Here is an 18738-nt window from a genome sequence, read left to right as displayed (position 1 = left end):
TGAGGAAGAAACCTTGAGAGGAACCAGACTCAAAAGGGGAACCCATCCTCATTTGGGTGATATCAAGAGTTTGATCATAAATCTTTCAAAAATACAGAACACTGGAGAGTGAGAACTAACATGAGCACTGGAGTATAAGATTATAAGTGATGTTCTTTCTACAGTCTTATACAGTACAACTGCAACTGGTTAACATCTGCAGTGTCTCCAGTGTCAGAGGTGTGGGTGGTGAGAGGCACACAAAATAATGAACAGTTTACAGAGTCAAGAGTGTAATCAGCAATCAGGATGCATTGGGCACCTTGAATTTTTACTGTTAGAAACGCTTATACTTAGAAACACTGCATAAATCAGCAATTCATGAAGAAATTACATAAAGAGCTACAAAAAAAATATGGAAGATGGATGAATTAGGAGAAAGAAAGAAAGAAAGAAAGAAAGAAAGAAAGAAAGAAAGAAAGAAAGAAAGAAAGAAAGAAAGAAAGAAAGAAAGAAAGAAAGAAAGAAAGAACAGAAAAGAAAGAACAGAAAAGAAAAGAAAAGAAAAGAAAAACAAAAAGGAAAGAAAGCCCAGAAAGAAGGAAAGAAAGAACAAAGAAAAAGGAAAAAGAAAGAACCGAAAGAACCGAAAGAAAGAAAGACCAGAAAGAAGGAAAAAGAAATACCAGAAAGAAAGAATAGTAAAAGTCAGAAACAAATGAAAAACTATGAAAGGGAGGGACAGATGAGTGTAAGATTGTGTTTAGTGTGTGTGTGTGTGTGTGTGTGTGTGTGTGTGTGTGTGTGTGTGAGAGAGAGAGAGAGAGAGAGAGAGAGAGAGAGAGAGAGAGAGAGAGAGAGAGAGAAAGAGAGAGAGAGAGAGAGAGAGAGAGAGAGGACATACTCAGCTCAGACACAGTAATACGATTTTTAGAGCATTACAGCTGCTGCACTCGTACCAGGTTATAGTAGGTCTTAGTGGCAGCGCCGGTCTCGAATGCTTTGGGAGGACTCTTCAGCGCCCCAGGCTTTGGAGAGATGGGCTTGTCTGCAAAACAAACAGAGGAGGGAAAGAAAAAAAACAAGATGTGACATACTCCAGGAAGCATGTGGAGACATTTTGTTTCTATTAGATCAAATATTAGAGGTGAGCTGCTCCTGAAGGGCAAGATAAAAGAGATAAAACATTAATCATCGAGGGCAGAGCAGTTCACAGCGCACTGTTTATCTCTTTCAGCTCAGTGTGAAGAATACCAAGAAAAAGCATGTGTATGTGTACTTGTCTCAGGCGCAGTGGGGTGCAGTATCAAACACTGTACATGTGAAGAGGAAAATGAGAAATGTGGCTGTGGAGGATCGAGAGAAGAAAGAAATAAGGATCAAAGTGATGGGTACAATAATGAAAAAAGAAGGAACAAAATGTATGGTAGACATAGAGACAGAGATGGATAAAGGTATAGAGACAGAAACAGACAAACAGATAGAGACAGAAATAGACAGAGAGATAGAAATAGACAGAGAGATAGAGACAGAGACAGATAGAGACAAATAGAAAGAAAGATAGACAGATCGAGACAAATAGACAGACAGATAGATAGAGACAGACAAACAGATAGAAAGATATAGACAGATAGATAGAGACAGACAGACAGACAGAGACAAAGACAGATAGAAAGAGACTGAGAAAAATAATGAAAAAGGAAGAGATTTTCAGTGTGGCCAGAACATATGTTAAGTCTCTCACACACACACTCACACTCACACGCACTGCACTGCACTCACGCACGCACACTCACACACACACACTCACACACACACACTCACACTCACACACACACTCACACACACACTCACACACACACACTCACACACTCACACACTCACACACTCACACACTCACACACTCACACACTCACACACTCACACTCACACACACACACACTCACACACACTCACACACACACACACACTCACACACACACTCACACACACACTCACACACACTCACAGCTACAGGCGTTTGTGTGTATAAGAGTGTATACAGGTGAGCACAAAGCCAGGCAGCTGAGCGAATAGAGGGAGCAGCAGAATGTTGCTGTGTTTAACTGAAGGGAAACAGAGCTCACTGCCTGCACCACTTCCTCCCTTTGTCTGAGGACATGGTTTCCTTCCTGATCGGGATGTTACTGAGGACTGTGATGTCATTCTAAAGAATCACCATTTATCTGCATTATACAGTGATTTGAAACCACAGAGGCATATGGAGCAAGCTGGCAGAGTGTGTGAGAGAAAAAAAACCTGAACATTTCACTAATGGCAAAGCTGAATATCAATGTCACCTGCTGAATAAAAAAAACCCAAAAAAACAATGGAAGTGAACTTAATGATCTCATATTACAGAACAGAGCAGAAGGTTAAGCTAAGAGTGACACATTGGGTCATAGTTCAGGAACATGAACAGGAAAACCTCACCCACACATCCATTTGGCTAATAATAACTTAAACGCTAGCAGTCGGTCAGCTCTCTGCTTCTTCATTCCAACTGGTCCTTGTTTACATGTTCCTTTAATACCAGCATTTTAATCATGAAACTGAGGACACAATGCTTCCTGCAATTCAATCCACAGCCTTATAAACTCTGTGCTGTTGCTCTCACCACTGAAACACAAGCAATCTGTGTAAAGATTAATCGTCCTTTTAACTGCATACACTGTGCTCGGAGGAAGTTTAATGATGTTTGACTTATAAACTCAAAACCAAAAACGGTTTTAAAAGGCCCTTTGGTAATGTGGAGCCATCACAAAGTCCGATTTTTGAGGACACAGACACTGTATCTAACCTAGCATGATCATCAGGACTGTGAGGTTTTTATTTTTTGGAAGGATATAATAAAAAAGGTATTGAAACCACAAATACAAAAACCACCAAAAGAGTTATTAAAACCTACATGGTTTAAAGGTGCAAATGAGCTGTATATACATTTTCTAAACACAAAAATGAAAACGCAATTTCCTCCTCCAATTGTTCTCTCATCACCTTAAATTTTGCATGCTACGAGTCAGAGCTTCATGAGTGATCAGTAACTCACAGCACTTCTTTCTAACATCATAATAAAACGAACACAATTATATATTGTGATCTGATAAAAAAAAATTAATAAATAAAAAATTAATAAAAGATCAAAAGAAACGCTGTATAAACTAAAAACTCACCACTTCCTTTGATCTCTTTGACGTAGTTGCTAGGGAACCAGCCGGTCTTGCTGTTCAGTGCGCCTTCCCACCAGCCTCCGTCCTCCTGCCGAATCACCTGGATGATGTCACCCTTGTTGAAGCATAATTCATCCTCGTTCGTCTGCTGGAAATTAAACCGTGCCTTCACCAGCAGCTGAACTGAACTGTTCTCAGACATGTCCTGATACGTGAAAGAGAGAGCGAGAGAGAGAGAGAGAGAAAGAGAGAGAGAGCGCAGCAACAAATAAAAGATATGATACATACATGATAGTTCCAACTAAAATCTAATTTCTTACACTTAAATCTAGCCTTAGTGTATATATTATATATATTTATTTTGTATTTTTACTCTCCTGTTTGCAGTGGCACTCACCAGAATACAATACTGGCTGCGCACTCGTTTAGATGATCTCCTGCGGGAAGGCTGACAGTTCAGTGAGTCAAAGGACTTGATTCGTAGAGAGATGTGTTGAGCACATATGGAGTCACTGCCAGATCCAGTATCTACATCCAGAGAATATATGCAAACTTAATTCCAGAAAACATGATTAAGAGTAGATGATTTTAGTAGTTAAATTATTTCAGGTGCTCAGACACATTAAGATTTATCTGAACACACACACACACACACACACACACACACACACACACACACACACACACACCCACCCACCCATCCTACCTGCTGTTGCGTTGTTGAGCGCAACCAAGGAATTCAGCACCTTGGTGAAGTTCTGTCCCTGAAACAGGTCATCAGCCTCAAATGTCTGAAAATTGAGAAAAACAAAGTGCTGTAAAATCGCTCATTTACCCTCATTTACTCCAGCTTGACAACCTGTATAATAAAATAAAATGATAATAAATAAAATAATAAATAAATAAATAAATAAAAAACAAAGCAACCACCTCCATTTTCTGGTTTAACATCTGGTGGTCACATTTTAGTGGTTATAAATTTCAGTGCTCAGTTCTAAATCTCAGCTTTTTCTGAACTGAGAATTTCACATTAAACCATTTAAAATAATAATAATATTAATAATAATAATAATAAAATAATCAACACTAGGCATTTTTAAAACCCTATGAACAGACCTACAACCTTCTACACTTTTATCCTCATTACAAATGCACAAGATTTTTTTTTTTATTTCATCTCATTAAAAACCCGCATAACTCCAATTTTAAACAGCTAGCTGGAAGCGTACCTGCTAGCAAAACAGCAAGGTTAAAATGAGTTGTTTCAAGATATTTGTACACCAAATAACCAGTAACCAAACTGGTCAAAACCACCAGAAGTACCCATTCTGTTTCCACCAACAGCTAGTATAGCATGCAGTATCAGCTGATAAAATGTTCAGACTATTACTGTTCAATTAATCAGACATTTACATTCAAAATCTGTGGATCTAATGATACTGAATTCCCAGTGGTGGACGAAGTACACAAACCATTCACTTAAGTAAAGGTAGAGATACACAAGGTAAAATACGACTCCAGTAAAAGTGTCCCTTTAAATTTTCACTTGAGGAAAAGTACAAAAGTATTTGCCTTCAAAAGTACTATGATTTATTATGGCTATAACGTTCCTATTCAAATTTTCGTCACAAGACTCTTTACTTCATCAACTCAGTTTATCTGAAAAGACAAACACTGATTGATATCTATTAAAATTTTCATGAGCCCAAAATCATCTTTTCAAAATATATATAAAAAAAAAAAAAAGAAGCAAAAAATGAGGCCACAGGTGTTGCAGCAAATTAGAGTCAGGAGTTTTATAATTTATTACTTTCAGAATGTTCTGCTAGCTGTTACACTGACACTGAACTGCATGTTTGAGATAAGTAAATACAGTAAAATACAGTAATCCTCCGTTTATCCGTTTGGTTACGTTCCAAAACCTCCCGCGATACACGAAAAAACACGATAAAAACGGACACCAACCAAAAATGCTATTTTACAGTACTGTATTAACATTTTACTTCATTTTAAAATTAATAATTATATTTAATTAATAAATGTCATTATTTTAACATAAAACTCCATAAAATAATTCCCTATACGTTTTTTGCACTATAAACCGGGGGCCCGAGATTCGAACCGTGGTAAAGCGGGGATTACTGTACCACCAAGCGCCAATCAAGACAAGTTAAAAACAAAGCGTGGGCTTAATCCTGATTGGTGGCTTGTTGTGTTCTTGACAGGTTAAGTTTCTATCCACTCATAAATAAAAAGGAACAACTGATTTAGCAAAATGCAGAATTAGATATCGAACTTTGAGAAAGGTAGTGAAGTTAAAGTAAAAGTCGCCCCAAATGGAAATACTTTAATAAAGTACAGAGGCACAAAAAAAGCTACTTAAGTACAATAATGAAAAAGATTTCTGTTATATTGAAGGAGGATTGAAAAATTAAGCAAGCATGACACGAGCTGTAGCTTAGCATTTCTCTATTCCGAAGAACCATGGACAAACATCATCCACTGTACACCATCAAATCCTTTTAAGATCATGGTCATCATGCGTTGAAAAGCAGAAGGTGCTGAGCACAGTCCATATGGTACTCTACAGAACTGTTATAGGCCTTCAAGGGTAATGAAAGCGGTCAATCCTCTGATCTCCTCATGTAACTTCTGAAGTACTTGGTAATATACATTTGTGAGGTCAAGAGAAGAAAACATCACTGATCCATGCAACTCAGATAGTATATCCTCAATCAGCGGTAAATGATGACTGTCTTGTAACACAGCCTTGTTTGGTTCCCGTAAATCAATGCACAGACAAATTGTGTTGTTCTTTTGTTTTGTGACTACAATGAGAGAAACCGACTCGGATGAATCGATCTTCTCAATTATGCCATTCTCCTCTAGCATCGAGTTCATTTGATACAGCTGCTCGAACTGACAGGGGTAAGTGGATGAGTTTTTGTTGTACAGGCTTAAGCTCAGGACACTGTGTGTGTGAGATTTTTAGCGTATCCAAATTAGCCACAGTTGGTATGAGAGCAGTATAACCAGTAAAAGCAGGTAAAATATTGAATTCATTCATGGCTTCAGCATGTTGTCTGAAGCAGTATCTCTCCGAAACCACGTTCAGATTAGGAGAAAATAACTGTTTTAGTGCTTCTAAAGATTCGTTGTATGTATCGGCAAGGTATTATAATCCCTTTATATAAATATAAGTTTAATTACTAAGCAAAAGACATCTTATTCTTGTACTCATCCCCTAAAATTACATTTCTTCCAATACTGGAAAAGCAGAGGAGCTCCTGGTGTCTTTTGTATCACCATATCAAAGGGATCTAAAACTGTAAAAGCTACAGATAAACCGTATGCTTGTACCTCCAAACAATGCTTAGAACAGCTCATGCAAACACAACGACGACATGCGAAATGTCACACAGAGTCTGTTGTTCTCCAGTTTTGCCACAAATCTTTTACACAATATCACACAGAAGAGAGAGACTCATAAATTTGGATCAGCAGCACAATATTAATGCCAGGACACCTCTGAAGGTTGATGACTACAGCTGAAAATAAAAACAAGCTTTAGTAACATATGCTTCCTCATTGTAACCTCTCTCACACATTCCTGATAAGATAAGATAAGATTAGATACCTTTATTCATCCCACAGCAGGGAAATATCTGTTATAGCAGCAAAGTAGAGAAATAATACAAGTATATACACATCACAGTGTATAAATAGGAAAGAAAAATGAAAAGACACCCCCAATAAAGTTACTTACACTTTCGAACATGTTGCACGTAGGGAACGGTATAAATTTGTGTTATTGCACAGTAAAAACATTTACAGTGTGTATTATGGTGACTGGTTCACTGGGAGCAGCTCTGATTGTACAGTCGAATCTGCATGGAAAAAAGACCTTCTGACTTTTGCTCCTTCAGACACAGGATGCAACAGTCTGTCACTGAAGGAGCTGCTCATAGACGAAACCGTTTCATACAGGGGTGAAAGTCTTTCTCCAGCAATGATGATAGTTTAACTACCATCCTCCTTTCTCCCACCTCCTGTACAGTGTCCAGGGGAATCCCCAGGACTAAGCTGGCTCTCCTGATCAGCTTGTCCAGTCTCTTTCTATCTGCAGTAGAGATGCTGATGCACCAGCAGACCACACCATAGAAGATGGCTGAGGCCAGTACAGAGTCAAAAAAGGTCTTCAGATGAACACCCAGGTATTTGTAAGAGTCCACTTAGTCAATGTCCTTTCTGTTTGTTTGTACCTATGGAAATCCACCACCATTTCTATTCTTCCCCGCATTTATCTGGAGGCAGCTCCGTGGCACCAGTCCACAAAATTCTGGATTAAACCTTTGTACTCCCTGTAATCATCATCATCCGTGATCAGGCCGACAGTCGCAGAGTCATCGGAGAACTTCTGCAGGTGACCGGTTGCTGAACATGAAGTCTGCAGTGTAGGCGGTGAAGAGGAATGGAGCTAGAACCGTTCCCCTCAGGGCCCCAGTGTTGCAGACAACCATGTCAGAGGCATGGTCACGAGTCCTCACATACTGTGGTCGGTTTGTGAGTTAATCCAGTATCCAGGCAGACAGATGATGGCCCACTCCCATGTACTCTCAGGAGCGCAGGTTGGATGGTGTTAAAAGCACTAGAAAAGTCAAAAACATGACTCTTTGTGCTCCCAGCCTTTTTCAGGTGTGAAAAAGCCCTATTAAGGAGAAATGTGATGGCGTCTTCCACTCCAATTCCAGGCTGGCAGGCAAACCAGAGGTCAGAGACAAGTAAGCACCAGACTCTCCAACGTCTTCATCAGATGCAAGGTCAGTGCTATTGGTCTGTAGTCCCCAAAGTCTTTTGGGTGTGATGTCTTTGGTACAGGTACCACACAGGATGACTTCCACAACAATATGGCCACACAGACGAGCATTTTCAGTCATCACTGGGAGAAAGTCTGTATTCGTAGCTGTCTGGATTTTCAGACTACAGACTCAGTGTTGCTCCTGCAGTTCTTCACAGCACTCGGGCCAGCCTTATAAGCTCCTCAGAGTCCCATTAGAGCCACCGCCTTGAGGCCGGATACTTTGCTTTTATGTGAGCATCCATTTGTTAAACATGTAGGTCTTCTAAAGATGCACACAATTCACGAACGTCACCAAACAGATATTGACAGATATTAACCTTTTGAATACTTCTTTATATAGTTTAGATTCAAAGCAAATGCGTTAAGCATGATGACAAGAGGACCTGGATGCTAAACTGTCAAGGAATTTTTGCTATTAGGAACTGTGTTGCCATGGCGAGGCAATCAAAATAATGCTCAGCATGAACTGGAAATGTGGAGCAGTTCCAATGTACATAAGGCACTATGGCACAAAGTTCACGCTTGAATTTAATATAGGAGCAGAGTCTCATAAACATGCCAATCGTGACTGTCATAGCGCCAACTAGTGGCAACAGGAAGAGATGATTAACTTGAGTATTAAAAAAAGATTATGGGATATAATTCAAGTTAAATTTGGTTGCCATATTAAGTTATCCATGAAAATGCTATGGTGAAGCAATAATTTTAATTAAATTCTGTTTTATTTGTTTAACACATAACAATGGACATCCCGGATTTCCATTTTTAATTTATCCTCCATGAGTTGGATTTGGAGTTGAAGGTGACACAGAAAAGTTCCTTAAAACAAAAGGAGGAGGAAACCCAGCGAGGACCCAGACTTAAAAAGAAACCCATCCATTACAACCCATTCGGTGACACCAAAGAGTGCAAGTATAAATAATTGAATATGGGAGGAAGTGTAGCATGAATTCACTCTACATCATGCAATAAAATGTGCTGTTCAAATAGAATATATATTTAGTTATCCAACAGTAATCATAAACACGTGCATACACCTTCTGCAGATGTTGTAAAACTCCACTGTATGTCATGTGACGTGGTGCAAAGTTAGAAGTTCATTTACGCAACAACAAAACATCTAAACCCCAAATTACTTGCTTATAAAAAAAGGCTTCGCTACGACCTTGGTGCTTGGACCCACTTATTACTGCTTTCAGCTACAGTTTGCTGATGTTTTCTAATTTGCTGTTGCATTTTTAGATTTGTTAATCTTGAATTTTTTTGCATGGTCACTCATTAACGTTTTGCTCTGACTCTGCAAAATCCAGTTTTAATTTTCAAACCACTGGCAGCTGCACTCTGTTAAAATCCAAAGCAATTAGAATGATTGACAGAGTTGTTAAAAAACAACACTGGGAGGTGCCGAGGTTTGCTGATGACAGATTTTTGCAGTGTTTTCCTCTTATCAGGAAAAAGCCTTAACCTGGAGAGTAATCAGCATAAGATAATCGCTCTTTAAGACGGAACGAGTAAAAAAATGTAATCAGTGAATCCCTACTGTGAACCTATTGTTTATTTCATGACTTCAGGTCCTTTTAAGTCGGGTCTGAAATGGAGCAGAGTTTATCGCCTCGAAAACATCACATGATACACAATTTAACCCATTAAATCAATTATAAACACCTTCTCTTCCAGAAAAGTCATCTCACAGTATTACATTAGGATGGTATTAAGGTAAAAACAAGGTCAGAAGCATGGCATAATCTACAGTTCTGCCAATCAGAGCAATACTGTACTGGCCAATCATGTGAGTCCATGCATGTGGAAGAGGGCAGACGACGCTGTAACAACAAGTGTGTTACTCTGCCCTGTGAGGCAGTATGAGCAGCTGAGATTATGCTAATGTTTGACTTCACTACCTCTACTCCATTTAAAGAAACAATCTGATTGATGCATGATAGATGTGATAAATAACAAAGATTTCTTTCGTAAATGATAAAGATCTCATTACATCATTGTGTTAATACTTTACTTGCAGTTGAGTAATACAGTTTACTGCTGGGATTAAATGACACATTCGACAAAACTTCTGCAAACGAGTTCTTCCTACAGACACAATACAATAAATTCAACAGCTCTGCGGTATAACAGCAAGAAATGGTTTTCACAAATGGCAGTTTATACTCCACTGTGTTTATCATATACCAGTTTAACAGGAACTAGACCACAGTTTCAGCCTCCCCCACTGGGGAAAATGATGTTATAATTATCTGACTGTAAAGCTGTACTGCCATTAACCAAAGAATCTGTAACGAACTGTACCAATATCTGTAAATTCTCCCAATACGACAGGTGTCTCAATGTGGTGGGGAGCAACATTTACTAAAGTGATAGTCGACAGTGATTGCACTGTCTAACCTTTATTTTTGTTTTCCTTTCTTGGGGTTTTCCCTCCTTTCTTATTCTCTGAAGAGCCTCTCAGTGGCCTAGAGTGTGCCTGTCCCTGAAAGCCATTAATGAACTGCAAGCCAGGCTCTCTCTCTCACACAAACATCTCTATTCACGACAATAGGGGGCTTGTCTTGACGCTGACCATGGGCCAGAGTTAGAGATAAAACCAGTTCCAACGCAAAAACGGTGAAGCGATTAAAAGCAGAGAAGAATTGGCAACATAGGTTCTATCATCAGGGTGCTCCATAAGGAATACATTGTTTGACGTATTTTGGACATCTTTTACTCTTCGGAAATAGAGACGTGTAAAGACGTGTGCCTCCATGTGACAGCGATCTTAAAAAGTCTACCATGCATTTCCTACTGGCTCTTTCAGATTAAAGATTGATGATTCAATTGATTACATTTCTGCCAAAAGGCTTGTTTTGTAGGACCTTATGCCAAGGGGTTGCCTTCTAGCTAAAGCTCTTAAGAAAGCAAAGAAGCCTTAACTATGCGAGGAACTTTGAGGAGATCTCTTTTGCACAATATCACAATGTATTAAAACAAACCAGTAAATATGTGTCATAGAAATAACTCCATGACTGGTTGAGCAATTGAAGCTTGCCAGAACCACAATTTTGCAAAAACAACCTACAGTACCCTTGTCTTAAGGAAAACAAGAGCTTAGAATGTTTAGGGTGCATGATCAGAAACACAGTATGTTAAAGCAATCAATTTCACAACATATTTCAATCATAATTCTATAGCCTCATTATTATGATAACAATACATATAGCATGTATTGTGCTACTCCGATTCTCAAATTCTTCAATCTGATTGGTTAAGGGGTTGATGGCTAATTTTCAAAAGCAGCAGGTTATATCAATGCTATCGCTGTAAGCATTTCTATAATGACAGCTCATTAAAAGGAGCTTTGGTATTGTTCACTTCAAGTAATAAAAAAAAAAACAGACACTGTTTTACAGTAACATACCGTTGATACAGTGGCGCTTTCTGTAAACTGATGTAGATATAAACAAATATTTATAAATAAGGCCTCATCAAGCTTTCCAGTTTCACAGTGAAAAAACTGTGATTCTATTTTTTCTTTTTAATTTCATGAGAAAAAAAGAAAAACAACGTACAGCTGTTTATAGCATGTATAACAAGTTGTTTTGTGACTCTTTCACTATATGAAATGAATCAACACTGCAGGGAGAAAATCAGTTTGGATTGTTAATAGTTACTCGGCTTTACAGCAGGATGCACCCCACAAGAAATCAGTGGAATATAAAAATAGGGATAAATGTAGAGATAGAAATTAGAAGCTGCATGGTGTAGATCCTAAATAGCACTAAATCCAATTCGAATCAGGAGCAATGCTCTGATTTGCTAATTAGTGCTGCACTATGCAGATGTGTTTATATATTGGTTGCATCCTGAATGAAGGTAAGTTCTAGTTTGTTCCTACACAGAAAACCTGAAGGTAACGTACAAGTCACAGCGTGCATTGCGGATTGGTTCAGTTTATAGAGGATCAGTTCGGGGTGATTCCCAGTTTTCCCAATAATTGCATTTTCCCAATTTCCCATCTACAAGTATAACATACACAAAAAACAAAAAAAAACAGCGCTCGATCTGAAATAAGCAGTAAACATAAACAACACCAGGCTGCTCACCTCCACTCGGTATGAAGCGCAGGCTTTGAGGAACTCCCTGATGTTGCTCAAGCACTCGCCGTCGTTCTTCGGTTCCTGGAAGACCTGCGTGAACCAGAGCACAATTGCTAAAGAATGTCTGCTAGGCGCTCGAAACCTGGTTATTCACTTCGCAGTCTTCGGTTTAGATCATCCTTAACGAAGCAGGAACATTTATGGACATCTCCACTAGAGCTGGGAAACCATACCTATCCACAGTGTAGGCGTTAAAGAAGCGGAAGTGACGCAGGATGACGGCGACACGCAGAGAGTGGAGGAGTGTTTGCCAATGAATGCGGCACTTCGAATTAGCCGTGGGGTCTGATTTTTCTCCTTTACTTATAAATGGTTTCTTTTCTTTCTTTCTTTCTTTCTTTCTTTCTTTCTTTCTTTCTTTCTTTCTTCTTTTTTTTTTTTGCAAATTATAATTATGCTAATTCAGGGATATACATAACAAGACCTGTCCAATTGCTGGCCATTGACCTAATAATAATATTAAAAATAATAAAAATAAAAATAATAAAAATAATAATTATAATAATGCTAATAATAATAATAATAATGATGATGATGATGATGATGGTGATGATAATAATAACAATAATAACAATAACAATAATAACAATAACAATAATAATAATAACAATAATAATAATAATAATAATAACAATAATAATAATAATAATAATAATAATAATAATAATAATGATGATGATGATGATGATAATGATAATAATAATAATAATAACAATGTTAATAATAATAATAATAATAATAACAATAATAATAATAACAATGTTAATAATAATAATAATAATAATAATAATAATAATAATGATGATGATAATTATAATAATAATAATAATAATAATAATAATAATAATAATAATTAATGCTGTACATGGGTGATTCATCTAAACATTTTCAGTAAAAGACCACGATCAAGACAGTTTATTTAGAAAGTATATTTATATATTAGGTGTTACGGAAGTGTGCAAATTTTTTCTTTTTTTTCTATCTTTCTTTCTTTCTTGATATGGGAGGCGGAGCTTAGAAATTTTGGCATTGACATTAACAAAGGCATGTAGCATTATTTGGTATAACCAAATGGTATTGTTTATATAACAATCTAAATATATGGTATATTTATAGTATAATAGAATTGCAATACATATGCTTATATAATATTCTAGTTTATGTTTCTATATAATATTACAAAATAACGAACATTTTAATGTATTATATAAATCTATAATAACTACATAGATGTCTTCAAGACAGCAATCAGGCCAGATCTTTAATGGAAATCATTTGATGGGTTTTATGCACAGAGTTCATTCAGTTTATAAAATAAATAAATAAAATAAAATGTGAGCTGTTATACTGAAACATTTTAATAATCGTATTTCATTACACGTGATTAACTGGTAATTAAAGCAAATAGGAATCAATAGGAACCAAATGAACAATAGGAACTAGTGTTTGTATCACTAGAAAAGCATTTCATATACTGAGGCTTCATAAAATCTTAAACGCTTCCTAAAGCGTTCTGTTACAATGAAAGGGCTTCTGAAATCACTGATTGTTTTATGCTCACACACGTGCATGCAGACACTTAGTATAAGTGCAGATATGAATCTATGGAAAAGCTCAATAATGTGCAAGTTTTTTGTAAATATAGAGGTAGGTAAGTAGTGGGTACATATTGTATATACAGTGGTGTGAAAAACTGTTTGCCCCCTTCCTGATTTCCTATTTTTTTGCATGTTTGTCACACTTTAATGTTTCAGATCATCAAACTAATTTCAATATTGGTAAAAGATAACACAAGTGAAAACAACTTGGGTTCTGTAGCAGGACAATGATCCAAAACACACCAGAAGTCCACCTCTGAATGGCTGAAGAAGAACCAAAATGAAGACTTTGGAGTGGCCTAGTCAAAGTCCTGACCTGAATCCTATTGAGATGCTGTGGCCTGACCTTAAAGAGGCGGTTCATGCTCGAAAACCCTCCAATGTGGCTTAATTACAACAATTCTGCATAGATGAGTGGATTAAACTCCTCCACAGTGCTGTAACAGGCTCATTGCAAGTCATCGCAAACGCTTGATTGCAGTTGTTGCTGCTAAGGGTGGCCTAACCAGTTATTAGGTTTAGGGAGCAAACACTTTTTCACACAGGGCCATGGAGTTTTGGATTCTGTTTTCTCTCAATAATAAAAACTTCATGTTGTGTTGTGTTCACATGTGTTATCTTTTACTTATATTTAAATTAGTTTGATGATCTGAAACATTAAAGTGTAATAAACATGCAAAAAAAAAATCAGAAATCAGGACACTTTTTCACACCACTGTATACAAGGCAGTGGTAACTTGGAAAAACATTCTTTATAACTTCAGAGAGCAGAAAAGCATTTCAGATCGCACAACACACCCTGAGGTAGATGTGCTACAACAACAGAGGAGAACAATGAAGTCCACTAATGTCAGCTAAGAACAGGAATTTGAGGATGCAGTGAAAGACTCACTGAAACTAAAACGATTCAGTATAAAACTAAGAAGAAGAAGAAGAAGAAGAGAAAAAGTCAAGACCATATCTTTTTTTGTTTACTTTCCTTTCATTTGTTTACGTTCCCTTCATGTGCTCCTTTCATGTGCTGCTTTTCTGGCCTTCATGGTTGTAAAAAGTGTTTCCATTATCCTCTGAGCTCACTCGTTTGCAAATCTTTAACGCACGTTATTGTGTTGTTTGTGTTTTTTACTCACTATTCTCTTCCTAATGAAGTGGTCAGTGCCATATGATATCATTGGTGATAGACCTTTATTATACTTTTACATGTCTGAATTTGTCATCATGCGATACTGACGATATACTCGGTGATGTTTGCGTGTAAATTTTAATCATTATTGTATTCTGCTTTGCAGTATACATTCATTAATTTGTTTGTTTGTTTAAATGTACGTTTATATACATTTATGTTTTGCATCATAATTTACAGCACAATTTAAACACTATGTGCACTTTGTACAGAAGGGTATCGGTGCTTGTTTTTTAACTGGAATTTTAGTTTGCAAATAAAATTGATATTCTATATTTAATATTTTATCGAGTTTTTATTTTTGGGATCAGTGCTCGTGTTCTGAGGAGTGTGTGCTGATGTGACTCATCTCAAAAAAACATAGTGTTGAATGTTACTGTTATCATATCGTGATTAATATCGTTATCCAAAAATATCGGGATGTCGGTTTACGTCTATATCGCTCATTATTAGCAGGTATGGGTGAGTCGTACTGCGCAAATGCGAGTTTGCGTGCGTGTGTGTGCGCGTGTTTGATCTCGCGTAAATAAAACAATTTAGCCGTAAAACCCGACGTACACGCGCACCACGCGCGTCGGCCCCTTTCTCCGCGCGCGCGCTCTCACGCGACGCATCGCGGAAAAAAAAAAAACCCAAAGGCGCGCGCAGCTGTCTACAGTTCCGAGTCAGATCAAACGCGTTCGCGGCGCACGAGCGTCAAATGAGAGCAAAACTGGTTGTTGTGTTGTTTTTTTTCTTTTACCGTGAGGAGCGATCCGGGGCGCAGTCGCTCGAGCAGCCTGCACAGCACCACGCCGTCTTTCAGCGAGCTCTGCAGAAAGCTCTCGGGGTCCGAGACGCGCTTTTTGGGCGATTCCAGCACACCGAGCGCGATGAGCCACGTTACTGTCTGCTCGGCCGGATTCATGATCGCAAACGTGATTTCTCGGATTTGGAAGAAAAGAAATAAATCGGTCGCATCAGATCATGTTGGTACTCTTTCCAAGCGCGAGACATATGAGGTGTAGCTCCTGGATGTGATCCCTCCTTCTTTCTGGCTGCTGTGTGCATGCCGATCTGCCCTGATTCGTCTAGTAAGGGGTCTGGTTGCGTGCTCCAATGCGTTTCCTAACCGCTTGGCAGGATGCCAGAGAACCCCCTCTCTCTTTTCCTCTCCTCTTCATTCTTCTCATTTCCTTTCCTATAACCGAAACCAACAGAAGAAGAGTAACACGCCTATATGGAGAGACTGACAGTGTATGGAGATGTGGATCTGTTTTGATCATGAAAGAAAAAAGGGTTTTTATTTTACTAAACCAGTCCCATCTCCAAACACTGAGAAATAGGCAGGTCTCAACCAAATTTTAGATCTATGACACCTTTTAAAAAACTGCACTAAAAAACCTAAAAGCTTTAGGAAATGGACATGGACATGGGGAAACTAATGGGAAACAAATTCACGGTGGTGTGCACGCATTTCTGATTGACACTATACAGAAAATAAGTGAATAATACAGTAATATTGCATGTGAGAAATGTGGGGACATGGTGGCTCATTGGTTAATGCTCTGGGTTACTGTTTGGGGGTTCAAACCCCAGTAAAGCCAAGATGCCCCTTTTGGGCCCTTAAGCAAGGCCCTTAATTCTTTCTGCTCCAGGAGCACTGTATCACTGTCCCTGCGCTCTTGCTAATAAGATGGGATATGCAAAGAAAGAATTTCACAGTGCTGTAATGTGTATGTGACAAGTAAAAGCACCAAAACAGTTTTCTTCATAAGCAATCACGCAATAGATTTTAAAATCAGGAACAGTTCTCTACACTGTAAATGCATTGTCTACACTTACGCTATGCTTTCATGTTTTTTTTTTTTTTGTCAAAAAGCCCATGTTTTTAAAAATAACCTTGTAATTCTGATTATTGGTCTAATCTAGAACGTTGTGGCCACTTGTCCAAAAATTACACCACCCACATGCTTATGTGGCACGAAAACCATAGTGCTGACAACCTAAATAAAAATGTTATAGGCCTCACACACAAAGAGTACAACATGCAGGGAAATGCACCTTAACGGCTGCCTGTTGACATAAAACGAAATTCACATGTAATAAATATTTACAAATAAGGGATATGCCGTGTATATTAACAGGAATACAAGGGGATGTGGGTGTTGTGCAAACAGATCGACAGTCCAATCCGATTTGTTGTCCTGTTTAGGATTGTTTTAATGTAAAAATCCCTGATGGAATATGAGCAATGATACAGTTCTCGCCCATCATTTACACACATCATTGTAGAATGATGGTTGTGAAATCATATAATTACATTTTATATGTGATTTTGTGAGCAATATTTGGTCACATTTAAAGTCACCTGATCATATGGTTACATATAAAAATCAGATATGAAAAATGAAAACCTGAAAATCAATCAATAATATAATATTACAACATGAGAAATGTGGAATATATTTAAGCTGACCTCTTAAAATGCATTGGGATTCTTTTTTTCTGAAATAAACCCTGACAGGATATTGCACACTTACCACCTCACCTGAACAATGTGACGAGTTGATAATTTAACCACGTTCAGCCCAAAAATGCAATACCACACAATAATTTGCTACAGTTGATTCCAAATGGCATTAGAACCTAAAGTATAGCTGCACAGCACTGTTTCACTTTTGGACCACAATACATTTGCCTTGACACAACTGATACTTGTGTCTAAACTCAAGCATATTTTGTCTTGATTTCTCTGCTACATGAGAATGATCTTTTTCAATCTTCACAAACAGCCTTAATCCTGACAAGTAGCTGTTTAAGGAAGCAATAATCCAGTGTGTACATAGGCTTGTTGTTGGTTTACACCGCCCCCTGCTGGAAGCTGGTGTTCCCCTAAATTAGACAACTGAACACCTTACGGATGAATTGGAACGCTGACTGCACCCCAGGTTTCCTCACCCTACAACAGTACCTGACTTTATTAACACCCTTGTGGCTGACTGAACACAAATCTAGTGGAACATCTTCCACGCAGAGTGAAGATTTTTATAACTGCAAATGGGGATTAAATGTGGAATGGGATGTTCAAAAAGGGTATCTGACCACCAAACCCATGTGTGAGTACTCCAAAAACTGTTGCCACCAAGTTGGAGAAAACAACAGGGATTTGTGCCCATTTTGTTTTATTAGATGCTACAAGCATCATCTGAAAACCAGAAAATCTGATTTCTAGCACTACAGAAAAAGGTCTGTATAGGGATGGTGCACACTATGTAACACTGTGTTAATGTTCCCCAAAAAAAAAAAGCCCTGGGGTTTAAAAGTTTCTCAACTGGTTCCAATAATATAAAGATTTCCAAAATAATAGGAAAACATTCTCCAAACCATTTGAGATTACAGTATGGATATTAAAAAACGTGAGAACATTTTAGGGGAAAATGTATTTTTTATTTATAATGCACAACACATGAACATCGAAGATAACTTCCCTGTGACTAGAATGTATTGGCAACCAGTAACTGGTAGCTGAGTAGTTCTAACTACCCAATAATTTTGAGTAATATAGCAAAACAATAATATAGGAACAAATTGTTGACACTATTTGATCATTATAAATGCTATACAATACAATATATGCTGTACAGAAGAGCCACTGCCCACTAACAGTGCTGCCATTGGGTCATTCATCTCTGGTGAATAGGAAGTGGTATTAGAACTCACACACACTCACACACACTCACTTACACACACACACACACTCACTGTGTGTTACTGTTAC

The 18738-nt window shown here is 37.9% G+C and overlaps 1 protein-coding gene across 2 annotated transcripts in view; it reads right to left on the bottom strand.

Annotated features, from left to right (window-relative positions):
• Window positions 1–16052, bottom strand: part of arhgef7b (Rho guanine nucleotide exchange factor (GEF) 7b) — a 30462-nt gene extending 14410 nt beyond the window's left edge. Inside the window, exons 1-6 of one of the 2 annotated variants that reach the window (XM_046837091.1) lie at window positions 15721–16052; window positions 12144–12227; window positions 3895–3979; window positions 3586–3716; window positions 3192–3393; window positions 939–1027 (exon numbers count right to left, since the gene is read on the bottom strand). In XM_046837091.1, coding sequence (XP_046693047.1) covers window positions 939–1027; window positions 3192–3393; window positions 3586–3716; window positions 3895–3979; window positions 12144–12227; window positions 15721–15885 — 756 coding nt within the window. In that variant the 5' untranslated portion in view covers window positions 15886–16052. The remainder of the gene's footprint in view (window positions 1–938; window positions 1028–3191; window positions 3394–3585; window positions 3717–3894; window positions 3980–12143; window positions 12228–15720) is intronic. The other variant, XM_046837093.1, reaches the window with a different exon arrangement.
• Between the last annotated feature and the right edge of the window lie 2686 nt (window positions 16053–18738).

The sequence above is a fragment of the Silurus meridionalis genome, chromosome 24, assembly GCF_014805685.1.
Source record: "Silurus meridionalis isolate SWU-2019-XX chromosome 24, ASM1480568v1, whole genome shotgun sequence".
NCBI lineage: Eukaryota > Metazoa > Chordata > Actinopteri > Siluriformes > Siluridae > Silurus > Silurus meridionalis.
The sequence above is the reverse complement of the archived record's forward strand: the minus strand, read 5'-3'. Positions and strand labels throughout refer to the sequence as shown.